The sequence below is a fragment of the Salvelinus fontinalis genome, chromosome 30 (genome assembly GCF_029448725.1).
Source record: "Salvelinus fontinalis isolate EN_2023a chromosome 30, ASM2944872v1, whole genome shotgun sequence".
NCBI classification, from domain to species: domain Eukaryota; kingdom Metazoa; phylum Chordata; class Actinopteri; order Salmoniformes; family Salmonidae; genus Salvelinus; species Salvelinus fontinalis.
The window spans coordinates 13,658,961-13,683,202 of NC_074694.1; the positions used below are offsets into that span (position 1 = coordinate 13,658,961).

Here is a 24,242-nt window from a genome sequence, read left to right on the forward strand (position 1 = left end):
TCGAGATATTATCTGATGTACGAAGGGCTATATAAAATAAAATTGATTGATTGATTGATTGATTGAAATAAAAGATCCCAGATAATGTTCGATACGCACAAAAAGCTTATTTCTCTCAAATGATGTGGACAAATATTAAACAGCATGATCATTACACAGGCGCACCTTGTGCTGGGTACAATGAAAGGCCACTCTAAAATGTGCAGTTTTGTCACACAACACAATGCAACAGCTGTCTCAAGCTTTGAGGGATTGCAATTGGCATGCTGACTGCAGAAAGTCCACGAGAGCTGTTGCCAGAGAATTGAATGTTTATTTCTCTACCTTAAGCCATCTCCAACGTCGTTTTAGAGAATTTGGCAATACGTCCAACCGGCCTTACAACCGCAGACCATGTGAACCCACGCCAGCCCTGGACCTCCACATCCGAGACCAGCCACTGGACAGCTGATGAAACTGTGGGTTTCCACAACTGAAGGATTTCTACACAAACTGTCAGAAAGGGAAGCTCATCTGCATGCTCGTCGTCCTCACCAGGGTCTTTACCTGACTGCAGTTCAGCTTTGTAACCGACTTCAGTGGGCAAATGCTCACCTTCGATGGACACTGGCATGCTGGAGAAGTGTGCTCTTTACAGATGAATCCTGGTTTCAACTGTACCGGGCAGATGGCAGACAGCGTGTATGGTGTCGTGTGTGCAAGCAATTTTGCTGACGTCAACGTTGTGAACAGAGTGCCCCATGGTGGCAGTGGGGTTATGGTATGGGCAGTCAAAAGCTATGGACAACAAACACAATTGCATTTTATCAATGGCAATTTGAATGCACAGAGATACCGTGACGAGATCCTGAGGCCCATTGTCGGGCCATTCTTCCACCGCCATCACCTCATATTTCATCATGATAATGCACAGCCCCATGTTGCAAGGATCTGTACGCACTTCCTGGTGGCTGAAAATGTCCCAGTTCTTCTATGGCCTGCATACTCAAGACATGTCACCCATTGAGCATGTTTGGGATGCTCTGGATCGTCAATTTGTTCCAGTTCCCAACCATATCCAGCAACTTCGCACAGTCATTGAAAAGGAGTGGGACAACTTTCCACAGGCCACAATCAACAGCCTGATCAACTCTATGTCAAGGAGATACTGACTGGTTTTCTGATCCACGCCCCTACCTTTTTTAAGGTATCTGTGACCGGCAGATGCATATCTGTATTCCCAGTCGTGAAATCCATAGACTAGGGCCTAATGAATTTATTTGAATTGACTGATTTCCGTTCATGAACGGTAACTCTGTAAAATCTTTGAAATTGCTGAATGTTGAGTTTATATATTTTTTCATTGAATATAGACTACTCGCCAGGTATTCAATAATAAACCCTCCCTTTTGTAGAACATCCACCTGGTGGCCAAGTGGCTGGGCAGCCTGGATAAACTAGTGGAGCGCTACAGCATGGGTAGCCATGATGACTATCGCGTGTACATGTCAGCTGAGCCTTCGCCCACGCCAGAGTCGCACTACATCCCCCAGGGCCTGCTGGAGAATGGCATTAAGATCACCAACGAACCGCCCACCGGCATGCAAGCTAACCTGCACAAGGCCCTGTATCTCTTCAACCAGGTAACACATACGTACGCTCACACACACAAACACTGACTTTACAAAACTTTAAGAATGCGTAAAGGCTCTTAAAACCATTTCTTTTTAATGATTCATGCATACTTTCCTAACCCTAAAATGTGCCTAAATAATCTACAAGATCAGAGTATTTTTACCAGTTGGTGCTGAAACGGAGACAACTATGCATATACACTGAGTTTACAAAACATGCTCTATCCATGACAGACTGACCAGGTGAATCCAAGTGAAAGCTAGGATCCCTTATTGATGTCACTTGATAAATCCACTTCAATCATTGTAGATGAAGGGGAGGAGACAGGCTAAAGAAGGATTTTAAGCACTGAGACATGTGTGCCATTCAGAGGGTGAATGGGCAAGACAAAATATTTATGTGCCTTTGAACGGGGTATGGTAGTAGGTGCCAGGCGCACCGGTTTGTGTCAAGAACTGCAACGCTGTTGTTTTTTTTACGCTCAACAGTTTCCCGTGTGTATCAAGAATGGTCCACCACCCAAAGGACATCTAGCCAACTTGACACAACTGTGGGAAGCATTGGAGTCAACATGGGCCAGCATCCCTAGGGGGGTGCATCTCAATATTAGGAAGGTGTTCCTAATGTTTGGTGTACTCCGTGTACAGTACATGCACACACTTAAATTTAATTTGAGTTGAATGTAATCTCTTCCCTATCTCTACGTGTGTGTTAGGACACTCTGGAAATGTGCTCTAAAGAGTCAGAGTTCAAGGTGATCTTGTTTGCGTTGTGCTACTTCCACGCTGTGGTGGCTGAGAGGAGGAAGTTTGGAGCTCAGGGCTGGAACAGATCTTACCCCTTCAACAATGGAGACCTCACCATCTCCGTCAACGTGCTCTACAACTACCTGGAGGCCAACTCCAAGGTGAGTGTGACGGACATCACTAACTACCTGGAGGCCAACTCCAAGGTGAATGAATGTGTGACTGACATCATCTCTCAATCAGCCTAGAGCTTTATGGCCCTGCTGCACAACAGCCATCGAGGGACTGCTTTCTTTGAAATCAATGAAAGCTGCTATACTGTTTGCCTTGCATCGTGTCCAATGTCAAGAATCGCTGAGGTTCAATGCTCGATGGCTGACGTGCGCATTCATTCTAATCAAATAAGTTGATTTTGGTTGGTTTCTGTGTTGCAGGTAGAACGGCACATTGATGGCAATGCTTGTAGTGTGTGTCTGGCCCCATTCTCTCCCCCTTCTTTTTTCTCCATTTCTCTCTCCCTCCATTCTCTCACCCCACCTCCCTCTCTCCCCCTTCTTCTTTCTCCATTTCTCTCACCCCACCTCCCTCTCTCTCCAGGTGCCGTGGGACGACCTGCGCTATCTGTTTGGGGAGATCATGTATGGTGGCCACATCACAGACGACTGGGACAGGAAGTTGTGTCGTACCTATCTGGAGGAGTATGTCAGACCTGAGATGCTGGAGGGAGAGCTGTACCTCGCACCCAGCTTCCCTGTACCACCCAACTCTGACTACAAGGTTTGGAACACACACACGACAACACCCTTAAAAACTAAAAATATTGTTACCTATCAGTAACCCTTAGTGTGTGTGTCCAGGGCTACCATTTGTACATAGATGAGGTGCTGCCTCCAGAGAGCCCCTACTTGTACGGCCTCCACCCCAACGCTGAGATTGGCTTCCTCACCATCACCTCAGAGAAGCTGTTCCGCACCGTGCTGGAGATGCAGCCCAAAGAGTCAGACGCAGCCGGGGGAGGAGGGGTGTCCAGAGAGGAGAAGGTATGAAAAACACTATCACCACTCCTCAGAGCCTTTAATTAACCCCCACTAGAGTCTTGACCTGTGTGTGCCTGTGTTATCCCCTACAGGTGAAGGGCATCCTGGATGAGATTCTGGAGAAGCTGCCAGATGGTTTCAACATGATAGAGATAATGGCCAAGGTGGAGGAGAGAACTCCCTACATCATCGTGGCCTTTCAGGAGTGTGAGAGGATGAACTTCCTCACCAAGGAGATCACGCGCTCTCTCAAAGAGCTCAACCTCGGACTCAAGGTACGGGAGAGAGAGTGTGTGACATGACATCACAGTGGTTGTCTGTAGTCATACTGAAAGGAGTATACAGCGAATGGTGTGACCAATGTTCCCTCATTCTTTCCAGCACTGAGCAAATTTCAGGTCTGCTGAGCGCAAACTTGAACGTTGTGAAAATTCTGTGCAACTTCCAGCGCATGTTAACAGTGAACAATGAGGCTGTACCCACTTTAAGTTACAGTTTTAACAGTGGTCAAGTAGGCTACTGTGGCTATTTGATCATAATGTAGGCCTACCAGTGGCTTACCATCAAAAACAATGGAGAAAATACATCCCATAACATTTTAACATGGAAATAGCTGTTCTATCATTCAGCCAATGTGTGGTGTTCAATGTAGGGCTGCATTCCATGAGACTTTTGAAAAAAAACATGCAGGGCATTAACCTGTTTATCTACCTGTCCTTCAGACAAGGTGACTGAAAATGCTGTTGTGTTTGATGCAAGAAACAACTTTATAAAATAAAATGCTTTATTATTCTCATACCATTATTACAGATAATCAGACAAATTATGCTAACCTCTGCCTATTGGCTACATAGCTTATTCAAGCCTGTCTCAAAACACAACACTGCCCCTTTAAGACAAAAAAAGCTCTTTACCTGACTCGCTTTTCAAAGATGTCTAGAAATGTACATGTTTTGTGTTCTTGTAGGAAGCAATCACTCCCCTATCGCTGACTACAAATGATCTATAACTGGGCTAATAGCTCACTAACTAGCAAAGGATATGAACAAAATGTGCATCTCTCGCTTTCATCGCAAACAAGCGCATCTACTCATGATCACTTATGCTGTAAATAAAGTCCAGTTCAAAGTAAATGATACAGATCCCTACAGTATATGTCAATGGTCTATTTGTATATACAGCAGCCCTACTGCAGCTCTGATTGTTTATGCCACACCGGTCTGTGTAGAGTAGGGCTGAGTAATGCAATAGAATCCTACTTCAATGCGTTCTGCCTACAACAAAATCTCTTGCATAGTTAATTTTGTTTCGGTATGTTGCGTTGAAAGTGGCCAATATTACGTTGATTCGATCACAATTGCCACAGTAAAGGGAAATGTTGGTGTTAACAGGGAAAACTCTAGAACAGTAGTCACCAACCTTTTCCGAGTCAAGATCACTTGAGTCAAAATGCAAGCCGAGATCTACCGCTTAGATATTTTTTTTTTTACATGACTTAAAACGTAAGCCTATGCAACATTAACCAATTAAAAACAGTACTGTATCAATGAGGTTAAGCCAATTGTGCGTCGCCCCACGGACCTCCCGGTCGCGGCCGGCTGCGACAGAGCCTGGGCGCGAACCCAGAGACTCTGGTGGCGCAGCTAGCACTGCGATGCAGTGCTCTAGACCACTGCGCCACCCGGGAGGCCTAGTCATGGTTTTAAACGTATGGAAATCAAAGTATCAACTCTGCTGTAGCTTTATTTTATGCCTGCTACTTACTACAGACATGGTAGTCTGAGCAATCTGATTGGCTAGCAGTAGGCCTATAGTGCACTTGATTTGCTCACTGGGCCCGCCGGGAAGGCAGAGTGTGTACCTTCAGACAAAGGAAATGGCAACACCTACCTACCTTCACCTACCTGGCGCATAGGGCAGCTATATCGGGTGCACCTACCACCAACAGCCCGAGAATAATAAAAAAATAGGAACAAGAATTTTTAAAGAAATGTTTCAAATGGAAAATGCCTTGGAGATTAATTGACTGGTTGATGACCACCACTAAAGTTCAATCTGCTTCTCTCTGTGGGCTGATATTTCTGCAAGGCAGTCCCGGGGGATACTGTGCGCAGCTCAGATGGAACATTGGGTGTGACATTGTCTTGTCTGTCCGTCTCTGTAGGGTGAGTTGACAATCACAACCGACATGGAGGAGCTGGGTAACGCTCTGTTCCTGGACACGGTGCCAGAGTCCTGGACCAAGCTCGCCTACCCCTCCCTGCAGGGCCTGGGGGGTTGGTATGCAGACCTGCTGCTCAGGATCAAGGTACAACACCATAATATACTCTCTGATTAGGAGACATTTTTGCCCTCAGAACAACCTCAATTAGTCGGGCCATGGACTCTACAAGGTGTCGAAAGCATTACACAGAGATGCTGGCCCATGTTGACAGTTGCGTCAAGTTGTCCTTTTGGTGGTGGACCATTCTTGATACACACAAGAAACTGTTAAGAATGAAAAACCCAGCAGCGTTGCAGTTCTTGACACAAACTGGTGCACCTGGCACCTACAGTTGAAGTCAGAAGTTTACATAAACTGAGTTTAAATGTATTTGGCTAAAGTGTTTCACAATTCCTGACAGTTAATCCTAGTAAAAAAAAATAATAAAAAAAATGGGGCAATTTTGGCCCATTCCTCCTGACAGAGCTAATGTAACTGAGTCAGGTTTGTAGGCCTCCTTGCTTGCACACGCTTTTTCAGTTCTGCCCACAAATGTTCTATGGGATTGAGGTCAGAGCTTTCTGATGGCCACTCCAACACCTTGACTTTATTGTCCTTAAGCCATTTTGCCACAAATTTGGAAGTATGCTTGGGGGTCATTGTCCATTTGGAAGACCCATTTGCGACCAAGCTTTAACTTCCAGAAGGATGTCTTGAGATGTTCAATATATTAACAAATTTCCCTTCCTCATGATGCCATCTATTTTGGGAAGTGCACCAGTCCCTCCTGCAGCAAAGCACCCCCACAATATGATGCTGCCACCCCCATGCTTCACGGTTGGGATGGTGTTCTTCGGCTTGCAAGCCTCCCCTTTTTCCTCCAAACATAACGATGGTCATTATGGCCAAACAGTTCTATTTTTGTTGTTTCGTCAGACAAGAGGACATTTCTCCAAATGTACGATCTTTGTCCCCATGTGCAGTTGCAAACCGTAGTCTGGCTTTTTTAAGGCGGTTTTGGAGCAGTGGCTTTTTCCTTGCTGAGCGGCCTTTCAGGTTATGTCGATATAGGACTGGTTTTACTGTGGATATAGATACTTTTGTACCCGTTTCCTCCAGCATCTTCACAAGGTTGTCATGCCTATGGTCAATATGGTTTGACATATATCCCTATGGGGATTACACAATGTACATGGGACAATATTTTTTAAATGCCAATTGCTCCAGACTTGAATGACAACCTCAAACCAACTATAAAATCATATACTTATATTGAAAGAATTTAATGAGACAACTAGGTGTGCAACATGAACATATTGTTCCATTTACATTGTGTCATTTATTGGATGTTCCCCAACTAGCCCCAAAGATTGGATAGCCTAAGTTAAACCAATTTTGCCACGGTCGCACACAAGCCGGCTGAAGCTAAATTGGGCGAAAGAAGCTTGCTTGCTAGTCTAGGCGACTTCGATACAAAACCTGGTTAGACTGTTTCAAGTTAACTAGAAGGGTGAGTGAATGTACATTAACTCTGCCAAAACCGTACACAAACGCTTCACACATTTGAACACAAACACATCAAAGCACAGCTCCAAAACCCAGATGTTCTGTCGCATTTCCTAATGAGGAGAATTGAACAGATGCTAAAATCAGGAAGTTCAGCCTCCCTTTAAAGCCAGGTCATTTCCAATTGAGCCGACATAGCAGTGTTTACCGAGAATGAGATCTCCGAACATTGTATTCGAAAGACGCATTATCGATAACACGCGATCGTATTGAATATTCTGTCTATACATACTCTGATCACTTTTGTCTGTGTAGGAGTTGGAGTCGTGGACAGCAGACTTCGCTCTCCCCACCACGGTGTGGCTGGCAGGGTTCTTCAACCCCCAGTCGTTCCTGACGGCTATCATGCAGTCCATGGCCAGGAAGAACGAGTGGCCTCTGGACAGGATGTGTCTGTCTGTAGAGGTGACCAAGAAGAACCGCGAGGACATGACCAGTCCACCCAGGGAGGGGGCCTACATCTACGGACTCTACATGGAGGGTACGGGTTATCATCTTGGTTGCATTCTAAAAATGCCATCCTGTTCCCTATATAGCTAAAACACACAAAAAAAATGCCATGTCGGATTTTTTAAGTGATATACCACTAAATAACACATTTGCGGCAATTTTATCCATTAGCATCCATCTCCTGGAGATTAATAAGTCAGTCAATAATACACATCAGGTGCAGTCAAAACTTTAATACCATTTTTTTTTTTTTTTCTCATAAAATTATCTTTTAGGTTACAAAGAGTCATCCATCCACACAAAGTCCCCAGTTCAGTTTCTGGGGTGATTCACTGTATGAGCTGGTTAGTGCAGGAGTTCCCAAACATTACAATAAAATCTATGGGCAAAAAAAAAACATTAGCTAACATGGGCTAGTTGATCTGGACATTTCTGATTAAATAGCTGTCTAAGATATGGAATGACTGACATGACAAGAGGAACTGATGATGCACTACCCAATTTCTAAATTGTACCTTGTGCATTCTACTATTCCAACTTACTTTCAAGTTCAGTTCCTGGGATGACTCACTGTATGAGCTGGTTAGAGTACCGTAGTAAACACTGCTAGATCAATTGTTCTTAAGGCTCCTCCAGGGATCTCAAAACTCCACACACAGCGTGCTGTCTAGTCTAGTCACCTTCACACACACACACACTACTTTCATCATGTACCAGATTCCACTGTCAATACAAAACTAATGGAATGGTTATGGAATTTACAAAACATCCTGTACTAACATTCGTCCTGCTGGCAACATGTACTCAGCATGTTCATGGAAAACACAACTAGTTTCCGTCACAAAAATACTGCTATTTCTCAGGCATTAAGAATTAAGTGGTCCATTTGTACAGTAGATATACACAACCATACAGTCTCATTGTGGAGAGATGATGTTTTTATATGTTTAGAGTTCAACTTTTTACGTTAGGTATGTGTGTCTGGTTGTGTATGTACAGGGGCACGCTGGGACACCCAGACGGGGGTGATAGCGGATGCTCGTCTGAAGGAGCTGACCCCCAACATGCCGGTGATCTTCATCAAGGCAGTACCAGTGGACCGACAGGAAACCAAGAACGTGTATGAGTGTCCTGTCTACAAGACCCGCATGAGGGGTCCCACCTTCATCTGGACCTTCAACCTCAAGACCAAGGAGAAGCCTGCCAAGTGGGTACTGGCCTCTGTCTGCCTCCTGCTTAGTGTGTAAGAGAGAGGCAAGAGAAAACACAGAAACACTCAGACCACTTTCATCCGAAATACCTTTTTCATTAATAAAAAGCATCAATGTTGCACAAAAAGAATTACAGATTTCTGTCATCTATGTCTATTGGAGGAATGTAATGAACACAGCCATCAGTGAGGTAAGAGAAAGATGTGTGTTGAGCTTGGAAACAGTATGAAACAACTCCACTGTATCATGTACAGCTTTCTCACTGTCCCTAGGAAGGTCCACTAGGGGGCAGCCTGTACAAGCATGGTTAGGACACAGATGCAAAGAACAATACAGGCATGCACACACAAACCTCAGGTGATAACCTTTTGAATGTGAAATTGAGGTGTGATTATTGGAAAGCTTCCAGCCTGTTGTCAGTACAGTAACAATAAACATACTGTAGATAACATCAATTTAACCACTCAGCTATTGTTAGAGCTAAGCTTATCTCTCCCTCCTCCCCCCTTCCCTCTTTGCCAGATCACAGCTACAGTAAGTACTTACTTCAACCACAGACTTATATAACCACGTTTAACTTTTATTCTGGGAGGGTGTACCTGTGAAACCTCATGGAGATGGTATGGTGTTGATACTAGCGCACCAGACACCCTCACAGCCAGTGGATCTTACTCAGGTGTTCAAAATCACAGACCGAGAACCTAATGTTTCTTAGGTAGTTCTTTACGAGTTTTAGTTTAGAAAATGATCTCTCTGCAGAAATGACAGTTACAGGGATGGTAAAAAGAGCTTGATTGCCATAGTAACATCAGTGAAACTAGACAGGGAGTTGTAGTTCTGTAACATTTTTAATTTAGCCTCTCATTCTCTTTAAAGCCGGGCTCAACACGTTACAGAAAATATTAACTGTATAGGAAGTTCTGGGGACAGGTCGTCTGGATACTGGGCCGCCAGTATATTGGCAGATGCAAACAGATCAAATTGTCACATGCGCTGAATACAACAGGTATTACAGCGAAATGCTTACTTATAAGCCCTTAACCAACAATGCAGTTAACACATATTTTTCTTAAGTATTTACCAAAAATAATTAAAGAGCAACAATAAAATAACAGTAACATGGCTATATACAGGGAGTACCAGTACAGAGACAATGTGCGGGGGGACAGGTTAGTCGAGGTAATATGTACATGTCGGTAGATGTAAAGTGACTATGCATAGATAAGAAACAGAGTAGTAGCACCGTAAAAATGTGTGTGTGTGTGTGTGGGGGGGGGGGGGGGTCAATACAAATCCGGGTAGCCATTTGATTAGCTTTTCAGGAGTCTTATGGCTTGGGGTAGAAGCTGTTATTAAGAAGCCTTTTGGACCTAGACTTGGCGCTCCGGTACCGCTTGCAGTGCGGTAGCAGAGAGAACAGTCTATGACTAGGGTGGCTGGAGTCTTTGGCAATTTTAAGGGCCTTTCTCTGACACCGCCTGGTATAGAGGTCCTGGATGGCAGGAAGCTTGGCTCCGGTGATGTACTGGGCCGTACGCACTGCCCTCTGTAGTGCCTGGCGGTCAGAGGTCGAGCAGTTGCCATACCAGGCGGTGATGCAACCAGGATGTTCTTGATGGTGCGGCTGTATAACTTTTTCAGGATCTGAGGACCCATGCCAAATCTTTTCAGTCTCCTGAGGGAAAATTGGCTTTGTCGTGCCCTCTTCACGACTGTGTTTGTGTGTTTGGACCATGATAATTTGTTGTGATGTGGACACCAAGGAACTTGGAAGCTCTCAACCTGCTCCACTACAGCCCCGTTGATGAGAATGGGGGCGTGTTCGGCCCTCCTTTTCCTGTAGTCCACGATCATCTCCTTTGTCTTGATCACGTTGAGGGAGAGGTTATCCTGAAACCACACTGCCTCCTCCCTATTTATTTTACCTTTATTTAACTAGGCAAGTCAGTTAATAACAAATTCTTATTTTCAATGACAGCCTAGGAACAGTGGGTTAACTGCCTTGTTCAGGGGCAGAATGACATATCTTTACCTTCTCAGCTCGGGGATTTGATCTTGCAACCTTTTGGTTACTAGGCTACCTGCCTATAGGCTGTCTGATCGATGTCGGTGATCAGGCCTACCACTGTTACGTCGTCGGAAAACTTGATGGTGGTGTTGGGGTCATACTTGGCCATGCAGCCATGGGTGAAAAGGAGGGGACTAAGCACACACCCCTGAGGGGCCACTGTGTTGAGGATCAGCGTGGCAGATGTGTTGTTATATACACTTACCACCTGGGGGCGGCCCGTCAGGAAGTCCAGGATCCAGTTGCAGAGGGAGGTGTTTAGTCCCAGGGTCCTTTGCTTAGTGTTGAGCTTTGAGGGCACTATGGCAATGAACGCTGAGCTGTAGTCAATGAATAGCATTTTTCACGTAGGTGTTTCCTTTTGTCCAGGTGATTGTCTCATCTGTGGATCTGTTGGGGCGGTATGCAAATTGGAGTGGGTCTAGGAAAATGGCTACAGATGTAAGTGCTACGGGTTGTTAGTCATTTAGGCAGGTTACCTTGGTGTTTTTGGGCACAGGGACTATGGTGGTCTGCTTGAAACATGTTGGTATTACAGACTAGGTCAGGGAGAGGTTGAAAATGTCAGTGAAAACACATGCCAGCGAATGCTTGGAGTACAATTCTTGGTAATCCGTCTGGCCATGCAGCCTTGTGAATGTTGACCTGTTTAAAGGTCTTACTCACATCAGCTACGGAGAGCGTGATCACACAGTTGCCCGGAACAGCTGGTGCTCTCATGCATGCTTCAGTGTTGCTTGCCTCGAAGCGCCCATAGTCATTTAGCTCGTCTGGTAGGCTCGTGTCACTGGGCAGCTCGCGTCTGTGCTTCCCTTTGTAGTCTGTAATAGTTTGCAAGCCATGCCACATCCGATGAGCGTCGGAGCCGGTGTAGTAGGGTTCAATCTTAGTCCTGTATTGATGCTTTGCCTGTTTGATGGTTTGGAGGGCATAGCGGGATTTCTTCTAAGCGTCCGGGTTAGAGTCCCGCTCCTTGAAAGCGGCAGCTCTACCCTTTAGCTCAGTGCGGCTGTTGCCTGTAAGCTATGGCTTCTGGTACGTACGTACGGTCATTGTGGGGACAACATCATCGACGCACTTATTGATTAAGCTAGTGACTGATGTGGTGATCAACTTAGTAGAAAACAGTTCTTGAGGGCTGTTTGCGATTTCGTTCATACTGGTGAACCGGTGTTTGAGTTGGGTGGTTGCAAGATCAACAGTCTCTGGTATATCTTGGTTATATCTCTGGTATATCTATGTTATTTTGGGCAAAAATTTTATAAAATGGTCCGACCCAGATCTGTGTGTTATTTTTGCCTAAAATAACATACCCAAATCTAACTGGCTGTAGCTTAGGACCTGAAGCAAGGATATGCATATTCTTTATACCATTTGAAATGAAACACTTTGAAGTTTGTGGAAATGTGAAATGAAGGTAGGAGAATAACACACAGATCTGTGTGTTAAGAACAAATTCTTAAATTCTTACACTTAGAGACTCTCAGCCCATGAGAAACAAGATTCTCTGGTCTGCTAGTCTCCCAGTCCCTGCCGCTGAACAACATCCCCACAGCATGATGCTGCCACCACCATGCTTCACCGTAGGGATGATGCCAGGTTTCCTCCAGACGTGACACTTGGCATTCAGGCCAAATAGTTAAATCTTTTGTGAAACCAAGATTGAACTATTTGGCCTGAATGCCAAGTGTCACGTCTGGAGGAAACCTGGCATCATCCCTACGGTGAAGCATGGTGGCAGCATCATGCTGTGGGGATGTTGTTCAGCGGCAGGGACTGGGAGACTAGTCAGGGTCGAGGGAAAAATGAACGGAGCAAAGTACAGAGACATCCTTAATGAAAACCTGCTCCAGAGTGCTATAGACCTCAGACTGGGGCGAAGGTTCACATTCCAATAGGACAACAACCCTAAGCACACAGCCAAGGCAACGCAGGAGTGGCTTCGGGACAAGTCTCTGAATGTTCTTGAGTGGCCCAGCCAGAGCCCGGAATTGAACCCAATCGAACATCTCTGGAGAGACCTGAAAATAGCTGTGCAGCAACGCTCCCCCTCCAACCTGACAGAGCTTGAGGATTTTTATTTAACCTTTAACTAGGCAAGTCAGTTAAGAACAAATTCTTATTTACAATGACAGCCTACACCGGCCAAACCTGGGCCAATTGTGCGCCGCCCTATGGGACTCCCAATCACGGTCGGTTGTAATACAGCCTGGATTCAAACCAGGGTGTCTGTAGTGACGCCTCTAGCACTGAGATGCAGTTCCTTAGACCGCTGCGCCAGTCAGGAGCCCATCTGCAGAGAATGAAAGAAACTCCCCAAATACAGATGTGCAAAACTTGTAGCGTCATACCCAAGAAGACTCGAGGCTGTAATCACTGCCAAAGATGATTCAACAAAGTACCGAGTAAAGGGTCTGAATACCTATGTAAATATGATATTTCCTTTATTTGTAATATATTAGCAAACGTCTAAAAACCTGTTATTGCTTTGTCATTATGGGGTATTGTGTGTAGATTGAGGGAAAAAAACGAACAATTTTAAATCAATAAGGCTGTAACCTAACAAAATGTGGAAAAAGTCAAAGGGTCTGAATACTTTCCCAAGGCACTGTAAAGCTATAGATAGTACACTGCATAATGAAACAATCCCTAGTAAGCTAGTGTTTTGAAGGTGGACCGACTATCATTTTGCCATTAAGACTGGTTTTATCCACAACTTTCTATCCAAGCTGGGAGAGAACATGAGGGTTCATGTCAGACTATCAGGTAGCCTATACAGGACAGTTGTATAATCCAAAAATATATATTGGTAGCTGATTAGTACCGTATGCTGCTTCGTCAAACATTTATAATTTTACAGAATAAGTAATTACATTGCCACCAGCCAGCAAGCTACAAATGGCAGCATTCTGACAGCGTGCTTAACATGAGAAAATGACACCCAAATAGGCCTACCAATAAACTTTTACACACTAGCTAAAGCAAAGTTACACCATGGCACCACAGAAACCCTAGAAATCGACTCAATAAGCATCCACCCGTGTAGACATGTCGCAATTTAATCACCATGGACGGTATTCTATACTTTGAGGGGGTCCAGAGAAACTGTGTTACGCCAGTGGATACTAGGGCTGTTTCTGAGAGGCAGGAGGGAGGATGGATGTTCATCTATAGATAACCCTGTTTCCCAGACCAGGTCAGTCAACAGACCCTGATCCCACCTCACATGCTCAGTGTGTGTGTGTGTGTGTGTGGGCACTGCGTTCATCCACCTCTGGCCTGCTCGCCTCCCTACCACTGAGGAAGTACAGTTCCCGCTCAGCCCAGTCAAAACTGTTCGCTGCTCTGGCACCCCAATGGTGGAACAAACTCCCTCACGACGCCAGGACAGCGGAGTCAATCACCACCTTCCGGAGACACCTGAAACCCCACCTCTTCAAGGAATACCTAGGATAGGATAAAGCAATCCTTCTGCCCCCCCCCCCCCTTAAAAGATTTAGATGCACTATTGTAAAGTGGCTGTTCCACTGGATGTCATTAGGTGAATGCACCAATTTGTAAGTCGCTCTGGATAAGAGCGTCTGCTAAATGACTTAAATGTAATGTAAATGTAATGTAAATGTGTGTGTGTGTCCACTAAGTGTGTGTTTTAATTTACATTTCTACATGTTTTCATTTACAAGAACTACACAGTAACAAAAACAAACTATAGATAGATAACATCTTTGTTCATGTATTTGGATGCTTGTGGATTATGACGAGGAATGTGTGGCCCCATCAATCATTTGACCCTCACGGCAGGTGATCACACACTGACATTTAGTGGCTATTTGTCTCACTGAGTAACATTGTGGTGACGAGACACCTCCCCTTCAGCATTTACCGTCACCATAAAAAGAAAATACTTCCTGTAAGGCAAGTCTACATCCCTGTTAGAACACACACAATAAGCCACCCTTCCCCCGTCTAAGCCGCCTTTGACCCCACTGCCTAGTACACCGCCTACTCTAGCCATCAGCACAATGACTTTTCACACACCCGAATGGGTCCAGATGCTGACTACAGAATGTTGATGCTGAGGGGTCAAAGGCCAGATAGTTTCTCTGAGAGAGACGGGACGTTGAGGAGGAAGGGGAGTAAAGTGGATAAAGGTGTGTGAGGGAGTAGGATTCAAATCAGGGGTAGCTGGGTTCAGCTTCTGAGGTGTATGCGGCCTTGGGCTAGGTTGGGTTGAGGGCTGGTACACATAGCAGTGGCTAGGGACATTTTAGAGAAACCAAGTTCTTCCATTCTATAAAAAGCATCTGTACTTCTGTGTGTGACTAGGAGACGATCGTTCAGAGGGAGTATGTGGGTGTGGTACCTGTGGCGTGTGAGCGGGCGTTACCTTTGTTTGGCTGTTTCTCTCAGAAGAAGTTCTTGATGAGGGGAGTGACCAATTTGACCCACAGCTTGACATGGCGATCTGGCTGCTGGAACGTAGAGCTGGACACCTCTGTAGACCTCTGGTACAACATCTCCTGCTCCTGTTACACACAGACGAGACAGAGAGAGTAATTGTGTGAGAGAGAGTGAACGAGTTTGTGTACACATATGAGATACACAACAGGTTTCCCTGCTTGCTCGCTCTGCATATTATTACCAGCTTCACATAGTTCCTGGGATCATGAGCTATCAAATTAGTTGCATTTTGTAGACAGGCTTTTTGGTTGGGAGCTGTATAAAACAGAGACATAGTATCGAGCCATCAAGTCTGTTTAAATAAAGTTGTGTTGGTTTGAATGGCCTACTTCCTGCAAGTGGGCCTGTAGGTCCTGGTTCTCTGTTACTATGGCGATCTGGGCCTCCAGGTCCCGGTGCACCGAGCGGTAGCCAAAGTTAGGAGAGCCAATCAGAGTCAGGCACGGCCGTACCTGCCCCCGCAGGTAGTACCACAGCCCTGCAGAGAGAGCGAAGGATGAGGGAAAAAGGGGGAGGAGAGGGGGATTGGTGGAGGAAGGAAAGAGGGAGGAGAGAGAGAAAAAGGGAGAGCGGTTTCCCAACATCAGTGATTTGTTCTGCAGCTGGGGGTCAGGGTCGACTCTAATGGTCATTGATTCTCTCCCAGCTGGGTGCTGTGTGATTTCTCCCGTGCAGTGTGTGCTGTGATTACGGGAAACGGCAGGCCCGCCCTGCTTTATCTAATAAATGGGATTTCTACGATCGTGTGAAATTACATTCCACTGACGCTGCTTCACTGTGTGTGTTCATTTCCCCCTCTCTGTGGCTCAATCTGGCTTTTGAAGAAAAAAAAACTACAAGAATTTACCTATCTACTAATGCACCACTAACATTTCAGTTGTTTAGAATATTCTTTGGGACACATTACCATTTTATTCCATAAATGAAGTATCAGCGAAAGGTTGGTAGTAATTCAGATATAATTCCTTAGAACATTTTTTCATGTTTAAATCTGGTTCTCGTTGACCATGTCCACAACTATAAAGGAAACACTAAAGCACACAGAAACCCCCAACGTCTATCCAAACCCAGGAGTGACTTTCCTTGGCTCGGGGCTAAAGGTGAATTTTTTAAATATATAAATGTAACTAGGCAAGTCAGTTAAGAACAAATTCTTAGTTACAATGGCGGCCTAGAAACAGTGGGTTAACTGCCTTGTTCAGGGGCAGAATGACATTTTTACCTTGTCAGCTCATAGATTCAATCTAGCAACCTTTTGATTACTACTCCAACACTAACTACTAGGCTACCTGCCGCCCCGACTTGACGCCGTCTCTCACGCAACATGTCTGGGTTACCACAGGGAAAGAACAGCAGAGCCAGAGAAGAGTACAAGTCTGTCAGGGTGGAATTGGCCCCATGAGTGAGTTTCAAAATGGCACCCTATTCCCCAATACCTACATAGTGTACTACTTTTGACCAGGGCCCATAGGGCTGTTAAAAAATGTAGCACACAATATAGGTAATAGGGTGCCGTTTAGGATGCTCACTGTCTGACCATGGAACGTCACTACCAGTCATAACTCACAGCCAAACAGAACTATTCAGAATCGATCTAGGCTCTAAGGCCAAGGATTATATTGTGTGTGTGTGTGTGTCCCACCCTTGGCGTGGAAGGTCCAGTGTGCTCTGTGATACTCGTGAAGGTGAACTCTCTCCTGCTGTCCCAGCTGACACACTTTGCTGTAGAACTGTCTGGCAATGTGGATGTAGGCGGCTGGGATCTCCCCGGCAATGCCCTTGGCACCGAAAAACCCGTTGACCTCCGGGGAGGCGGTGAGGATCCGATAGTCGGCGCCCACCCCCAGAACCAGCGACATGTAGGCCCTTGTCAGGTTGAAATACCCTGACGTCAGAAACACAGTTGCACCGGGATCCGCATCTGTCAGCAAACGCTACAAGGAAATAAGATGCTCAGATGTAGTGTCCTTTCCCTAAAACACCACATTTTTATATTTATTAAGTCACAAATTAAATTTTTAAAAGATATATAAAATAAACACATGCAATGGGGAGTTATTTTGTTCAATATTAGTTGGTGAGGGTAGTGGTGTCCAGGTGTGTAACTACCTGTGTGATCTCCTCATCCACCTGTATTCCCAGAGGTTTCATCTGAATCAGAGGAAAAACCCAAGTGTCCTCCTTCTCTCCCTCCTCCCCTCCCCCCTTGCTCTCCCGCTTCAAACGTTCAGATTTGGCGATGTCTTGGCGCGTACGAGCCGTGTTCACCACCTCCATGATGTGTTGCCGGGCCGACGCCGAGAAATCATCCCGGTTACCTGGTGATAAAATAATGTAGGGATGTAAGAGGAAAACAGACCGACCTGGTTAAAACTAGAATCCTTAGTTGCTATATCTATTTTTGGACTTGTAAATGAATGATATATACACCAATGAACTCTTGAAGAATATAACCTCATGAGCTTAGTGCAACTGTCACACACCATCAGAACCCAAAATATAAGCTTGTTTTTGTCCCATGTTTGTAAACAATATAAATGTAAACAATGTAGAGCCTCAAAATGCCGTTAATACTATAAATGTTAGCATGGATGGTCAGTCCTTGCATCCATAGCTCTGTCTGAATTTGAGTGGTTCCATTTCTCCCTCAGCTTTTTAAACGAAAGAGACACGGTGCCCAGTTTGTTATTTTTGCAATTAACAATTCTGTGTAACCATACACAAACTCTCTCTCCCCGCTCACACGCACATAGTATGTGTGCAGTAGAGCAGGTGAGTGTGTAAAGTTAGTTCTGGGCATTACGGCTATGGGTCAATATCTGGACTACGCCTGCCGGCTGGCGCCACTCACGGACGTGACAGAGACAAAGAGAGAGAGAGATACCTGCAAGCCTCAGCATGAGTTCATTCTAAAGACGTGCTTTTACTGTAAAGTTAGCCCTCTTCCAGCAGGAGAACTTCATTCACTAATGATTAGAGTATGTGCGCGCGCATCTTCCCACTGTGTTTACCAGCAACTCCGTGACTTCACTGCTCTATTTCTGGTCTCTGTGACAACTGTGGTCCGGTTCTGCAGACATGATGTCATTTAGCACCAGACCCAACATCCTGACTGAATGTTCTCTGGTTACACACACACACTATTTTTCTTTCTGTCTGTCGACCTCTCCTGACTCTCTCGCTCTTTCATTCACACACGTGCCAGTTCTCTGATTTCACTGTGTGTCTGAGCTGGAACAAGCTACACTTTCAACTAATCTGATTCCAAGGACCTTTCCAAGAACAACGCATTACACTACATTTAGAACTTGCCAGCCAAGCAGAGCAAAGAGTTAAGCACCTAGGGACCGTGTGTTTTACCTCTGTAGATGTGTGTTACTTATGTGCTATGTATAGTACATTCTGAAAGTATTCAGACCCCGTCACCTTTTGTTACATTAGCCTTATTCTAAAATGTATTAAATAAAAACCATTTACTCAATACCCCATAATGACTAAGTGTAAACAAGTTTAGAAATGTTTGTAAATTTATTAAAAATAAGTATTCAAACCCTTTGCTATGAGACTCTAAATTGAGCTCAGGTGCATCCTGTTTCCATTGATCATCCTTGAGATATTTCTACAACTTGATTGGAGTCCACCTGTGGTAAATTCAATTGATTGGACATGATTTGGAAAGGCATACATCTGTCTATATACGGTCCCTCAGTTGACACTGCATGTCAAAGCAAAACCAAGCCATGAGGTCGAAGGAATTGCTCGTAGAGCTCAGACAGGATTGTGTCGAGTCACAGATCTGGGGAAAGGTACCAAAAAATGTCAGCAGCATTGAAGGTCCAAGAACACAGTGGCCTCCATCATTCTGAAATCGAATAAGTTTGGAACCACCAAGACTCTTCCTAGAGCCGGCCGTCCTGCCAAACTGAGCAATCGGGGGAGAAGGGCCTTGGTCAGGGAGGTGACCACGAACCCAATGATCACTCTGACAGAGCTCCTCTGTGGATATGGGAGAACCTTCCAGAAGGACAACCATCTCTGCAGAAGTCCACCAATCAGACCTTAATGGTAGCGTGGCCAGATGAAAGCCACTCCTCAGTGAAAGGCACATGACAGGCCGCTTGGAGTTTGCCGAAAGGCACCTAATGGACAATGACCATGAGAAAAAAAGATTATCTGATCTGATTGGACCCATCTGGACAAGAGGAATACCTATGTGAGAATGCTGTTCATCGACTACAGCTCAGCATTTAACACCATAGTACCCTCCAAACTCGTCATCAACTACAGGGAGGAGGTGAGGGCCCTCGGAGTGTGGTGTCAGGAAAATAACCTCACACTCAACGTCAACAAAACAAAGGAGATGATAGTGGACTTCAGGAAACAGCAGAGGGAGCACCCCCCTATCCACATCGACGGGTCAGTAGTGGAGAAGGTGGAAAGTTTTAAGTTCCTCGGTGTACACATCACGGACAAACTGAATTGGTCCACCCACACAGACAGCGTTGTGAAGAAGGCGCAGCAGCGCCTCTTCAACCTCAGGAGGCTGAAGAAATTCGGCTTGTCACCAAAAGCACTCACAAACTTCTACAGATGCACAATCGAGAGCATCCTGTCGGGCTGTATCACCGCCTGGTACGGCAACTGCTCCGCCCACAACCGTAAGGCTCTCCAGAGGGTAGTGAGGTCTGCAGAACGCATCACCGGGGGCAAACTACCTGCCCTCCAGGACACCTACACCACCCGATGTCACAGGAAGGCCATAAAGATCATCAAGGACAACAACCACCCAAGCCACTGCCTGTTCACCCCGCTATCATCCAGAAGGCGAGGTCAGTACAGGTGCATCAAAGCAGGGACCGAGAGACTGAAAAACAGCTTCTATCTGAAGGCCATCAGACTGTTAAACAGCCACCACTAACATTTAGCGGCCGCTGCCAACATACTGACTCAACTCCAGCCACTTTAAAAATGGGAATTGATGGAAATTATGTAAAAATGTACCACTAGCCACTTTAAACAATGCCACTTAATATAATGTTTACATACCCTACATTACCCATCTCATATGTATATGTATATACTGTACTCTATATCATCTACTGCATCTTGCCATCTTTATGTAATACATGTACCACTAGCCACTTTAAACTATGCCACTTTGTTTACATACCCTACAGTACTCATCTCATTTGTATATACCGTACTCTATACCATCTACTGCATCTTGCCTATGCCGTTCTGTACCATCACTCATTCATATATCTTTATGTACATATTCTTTATCCCTTTACACTTGCGTGTATAAGGTAGTAGTTGTGGAATTGTTAGGTTAGATTACTTGTTGTTATTACTGCATTGTCGGAACTAGAAGCACAAGCATTTCGCTACACTCGCATTAACATCTGCTAACCATGTGTATGTGACTAATAAAATTTGATTTGATTTGATTTGAACCAAGACTGAACTCCTTGGCCTGAATGCCAAGTCTGGAGGAAACCAGGCAACGCTCATCACCTGGCCAATACCATCCCTACGGTGTAGCATGGTGTTGGCAGCATCATGCTGTGGGGATGTTTTCCAGCGGCAGGGACTGGGAGACTAGTCAGGATCGAGGGAAAGATGAACAGAGCAAAGTACAGAGAGTACCTTGATGAAAACCTTCTCCAGAGCACTCAGGACCTCAGACTGGGGCGAAGGTTCAACTTCCAACAGGCCAAGACAACGCAGGAGTGGCTTCGGAACAAGTCTCTGAGCCAGGATTTGAACCCGATCGAACATCTCTGGAGAGACCTGAAAATAGTTGTGCAGTGACGCTCCCCATACAACCTGACAGAGCTTGAGAGGATTTGCAGGGAAGAATGTGAGAAACTCACCAAATACAGGTGTGCCAAGCTTGTAGCGTCATACCCAAGAAGACTTAAGGCTGTAATTGTTGCCAAAGTTGCTTCAACAGAGTAGTAATACATTTGCTAAAATCTCCCAAAAACTGTTTTTGATTTGTCATTATGGGGTATTGTGTGTAGATTGAGAAAAAACTATTTTAGAATAAGGCTGTAACGTAACAAAATATGTAAAAAGTGAAGGGGTCTGAATACTTCCCAAATGCATTGTATGTATTGGTGTTACGCATGTGTTTTATACCTCTGTAGGGGTGCACCATGTTTTCCATCATGCTGACAGAGTTGTCAGGCTGGAGCTGTAATGACACGTCTCCCACGGCACCCACCAGATCAGAGAAGAAGTCTGCCACCTCCCAACAGTTCTCCAGGAGCACATAGCGGTCCTGTCTGTTGGTGAAGTACGAGTCACTCAGGTTGGCCCTACGGAGGGGACAGATGGGAGAGACAGGTAAAAAAGGTATACCAAGCAACATCAACTGTATGAGAAAAACACCAACAACATCAACTGTATGAGAAAAACACCAACAACATAAACTGTATGAGAAAAACACCAACAACATCAACAATGGTGTGTGTGTTCGTGTGTGTACCCGCTGATGATGACGTCATCGTCAAACAGGTAGGCTTTTATGTGCTGTACCCCGATGGTCTCGTTGAAGCGCTGTGGGACCAGGAGCCGGAGCAGCCCTCTCAGGTCAGGGGTATGGTACAGAGACACACGCATCCGACTGCTGTACTGCTGCAGCAACGGCAGTAACATGGTCCTAGAGTTAGTCTGACCTAGACACAGAGGGGGTCACAGACACCCATTGAGCTTGGTAAGAGTTATGGTATTTTCCCTCTCGCATACACAGAACCCCTCCTACCTCGTGAGCCGCGTGTGTAGTCTAAAAGAATGGAGACCTGCAGGTCGGAGTTGTCAACCTCCTGTGAACGCTGCAGAGCTTCCTGCATACAGTCCACCAGGTCCTGTTCCAGGGGTCCTGTACCCAGATACAGCGAGGCCATCACCACTCGCCTCTTAGCCGTCTTTATTCGAGCCTGAACAGAAAACACAAGAAATTACAGTTTAAATCAGGTATTACAGGACAAACAAGGAGGCTTCACCCCCCAAAAAAGTGATTATTTTCATCATTTTGGGGGGAATGTTTAGTACACCATCTTTAGTACAGCACATGACTTAGGGAAAGCTCCACACCCTCTCTCACACACACACACCTTACCTTCATTGCCTGGTAAAACTGGTCAGGGGAGGTGAGGATGTGGATTTGTGTGCCAGGCACCCTGAAGGCGGGCACATGTTCTGCCATCCAAAGGAAGCAGGCATGGAGGCCATCGGTGCCCTGAGCTCCAGTCGACCCGGGGGATCTGAAGAGAGGAAGGGGAGAAGAGTCTGCCTCTGCTAGGAGAGGGGCTAGAAGCAACAATGACCTTGGGGGGGGGGGGGGGGGGGGGGGGAGAAAGGGAGGAGGGATAGGAATTACTTCCATGGAAGCCTTCAGCTGGAGTGGTAATTGCCTCCTATAGATAAACATTGAACAAATGGCAGCCGATGAATGGCATGACAACGAGCCTCAGGATCTTGTGTGCATTCAAATTGCATTGATAAAATGCAATTGTGTTCGTTGTCCGTAGCTTGCCCATAACATAACCCCACCATGGGGCACTGTCCACAACGCTGACATCAAACCGCTCACCCACACAACACCAGACACATTGTCTGCCATCTGCCCGGTACAGTTGAAATTGGGATTAATCCGTGAAGAGCACACTTCTCCAGCGTGCCAGTGGCCATAGAAGGTGAGCATTTGCTCACTGAGGTCAGTTACAACGTTGAACTGCAGTCAGCTCAAGACCCTGGTGAGGACGACAAGCAAGCCGATGAGCTTCCCTGAGATGGTTTCTAACTGTCTGTGCAGGAATTCTTTGGTTGCCAGCGGTCTCAGACGATCCCCCGGGGAAGAAGCCAGATGTAACCACGCCAGCCCAGGACCTCCACAAGTGCTCTGCAGTTGGACGTACTGCCAAATTCCCTAAAACTGTTGGAGGCGGCTTATGGTAGAGAAATGACATGTTGCATTTATATTTTTGTTCGGTATACAAACATTTGCGACGCGTACAAAGCCATCCCCCGCCCCCACTTCGGTCAATCAGATCACATCTGTCCCTACTCCCCACCTACAAGCAGCAACTCAAGAGGGAGCCACCAAAACAGAATAGTAAGGTGATGGACAGAGTAGGCAGATGCTGCAGGACTATTTTGAGAATACTAAATTGGAATAGGTTCAAAGATTCATCCCACCAGGACTCATCCATCAACATTGAGGAATATACACCAGTCACAGGCTTCATTAGGAAATGTGTTGATGTACCCAAAATAACAATTGTTGTCATGTTGCTATTGTCATGACGTTGCCTGTTTAGGTACATAAAGCCCATCCCCCTCTCCCTGCCTCCCCCTTTCCTCCTTCAACCCATGCTGTGGTCACAGAGAGACGTCGTAAATTCCTGAGAATCTCCTCATGGCCAAACAGTATTAGAGAGGGTAAACTTTCAGGACAAAGGTGTTTCTTCCACCTCACAGAACTTGAGGTACGAACAGATTTCATGTTCCAGAAAAAGTATAAAAGATCGGTGAAGATTCCAGCTATTACCATGTCCGTTTGTCACAACTCGGGAAACTCATGGGAGACTGTGTGGCTACATTACCATACCGCTGTTTATATAATAACCTCAGATATGAGGTTTACATCTAATTGTTGTATAAAATGAATGAGTGAGTATGATACTGTTAGTATAATATGATTTTGTACTGTTTAACTTCTTATGGCAGGGGGCAGTATTGAGTAGCCTGATAAAATGTGTCCATTTCAAACGGCGTCGTACTCAATTCTTGCTCGTACAATATGCATATTATTATTACTATTGGATAGAAAACACTCTAGTTTCTAAAACCGTTTGAATTATTTCTCCGAGTGAAACAGAA

At 45.4% G+C, this 24,242-nt stretch overlaps 2 protein-coding genes across 3 annotated transcripts in view; one reads left to right on the forward strand and one right to left on the reverse strand.

The window, feature by feature from the left end:
- LOC129828664 (dynein axonemal heavy chain 17-like) overlaps positions 1–8,896 on the forward strand; it is an 82,199-nt gene extending 73,303 nt beyond the window's left edge. The window contains exons 70-77 of the mRNA XM_055889777.1: positions 1,395–1,622; positions 2,330–2,521; positions 2,958–3,137; positions 3,218–3,400; positions 3,490–3,672; positions 5,562–5,705; positions 7,422–7,647; positions 8,616–8,896. Of these exons, the coding sequence (XP_055745752.1) occupies positions 1,395–1,622; positions 2,330–2,521; positions 2,958–3,137; positions 3,218–3,400; positions 3,490–3,672; positions 5,562–5,705; positions 7,422–7,647; positions 8,616–8,863 (1,584 nt within the window). The 3' untranslated portion in view covers positions 8,864–8,896. The remainder of the gene's footprint in view (positions 1–1,394; positions 1,623–2,329; positions 2,522–2,957; positions 3,138–3,217; positions 3,401–3,489; positions 3,673–5,561; positions 5,706–7,421; positions 7,648–8,615) is intronic.
- LOC129828665 (CDP-diacylglycerol--glycerol-3-phosphate 3-phosphatidyltransferase, mitochondrial-like) overlaps positions 7,835–24,242 on the reverse strand; it is a 29,479-nt gene continuing 13,071 nt past the window's right edge. Inside the window, exons 2-10 of one of the 2 annotated variants that reach the window (XM_055889778.1) lie at positions 22,480–22,687; positions 22,123–22,297; positions 21,847–22,036; positions 21,498–21,676; positions 17,466–17,674; positions 16,999–17,290; positions 15,686–15,834; positions 15,283–15,421; positions 7,835–8,848 (exon numbers count right to left, since the gene is read on the reverse strand). In XM_055889778.1, coding sequence (XP_055745753.1) covers positions 15,302–15,421; positions 15,686–15,834; positions 16,999–17,290; positions 17,466–17,674; positions 21,498–21,676; positions 21,847–22,036; positions 22,123–22,297; positions 22,480–22,687 — 1,522 coding nt within the window. In that variant the 3' untranslated portion in view covers positions 7,835–8,848; positions 15,283–15,301. Of the gene's footprint in view, positions 8,852–15,282; positions 15,422–15,685; positions 15,835–16,998; positions 17,291–17,465; positions 17,675–21,497; positions 21,677–21,846; positions 22,037–22,122; positions 22,298–22,479; positions 22,688–24,242 lie in introns of both variants that reach the window. The other variant, XM_055889779.1, reaches the window with a different exon arrangement.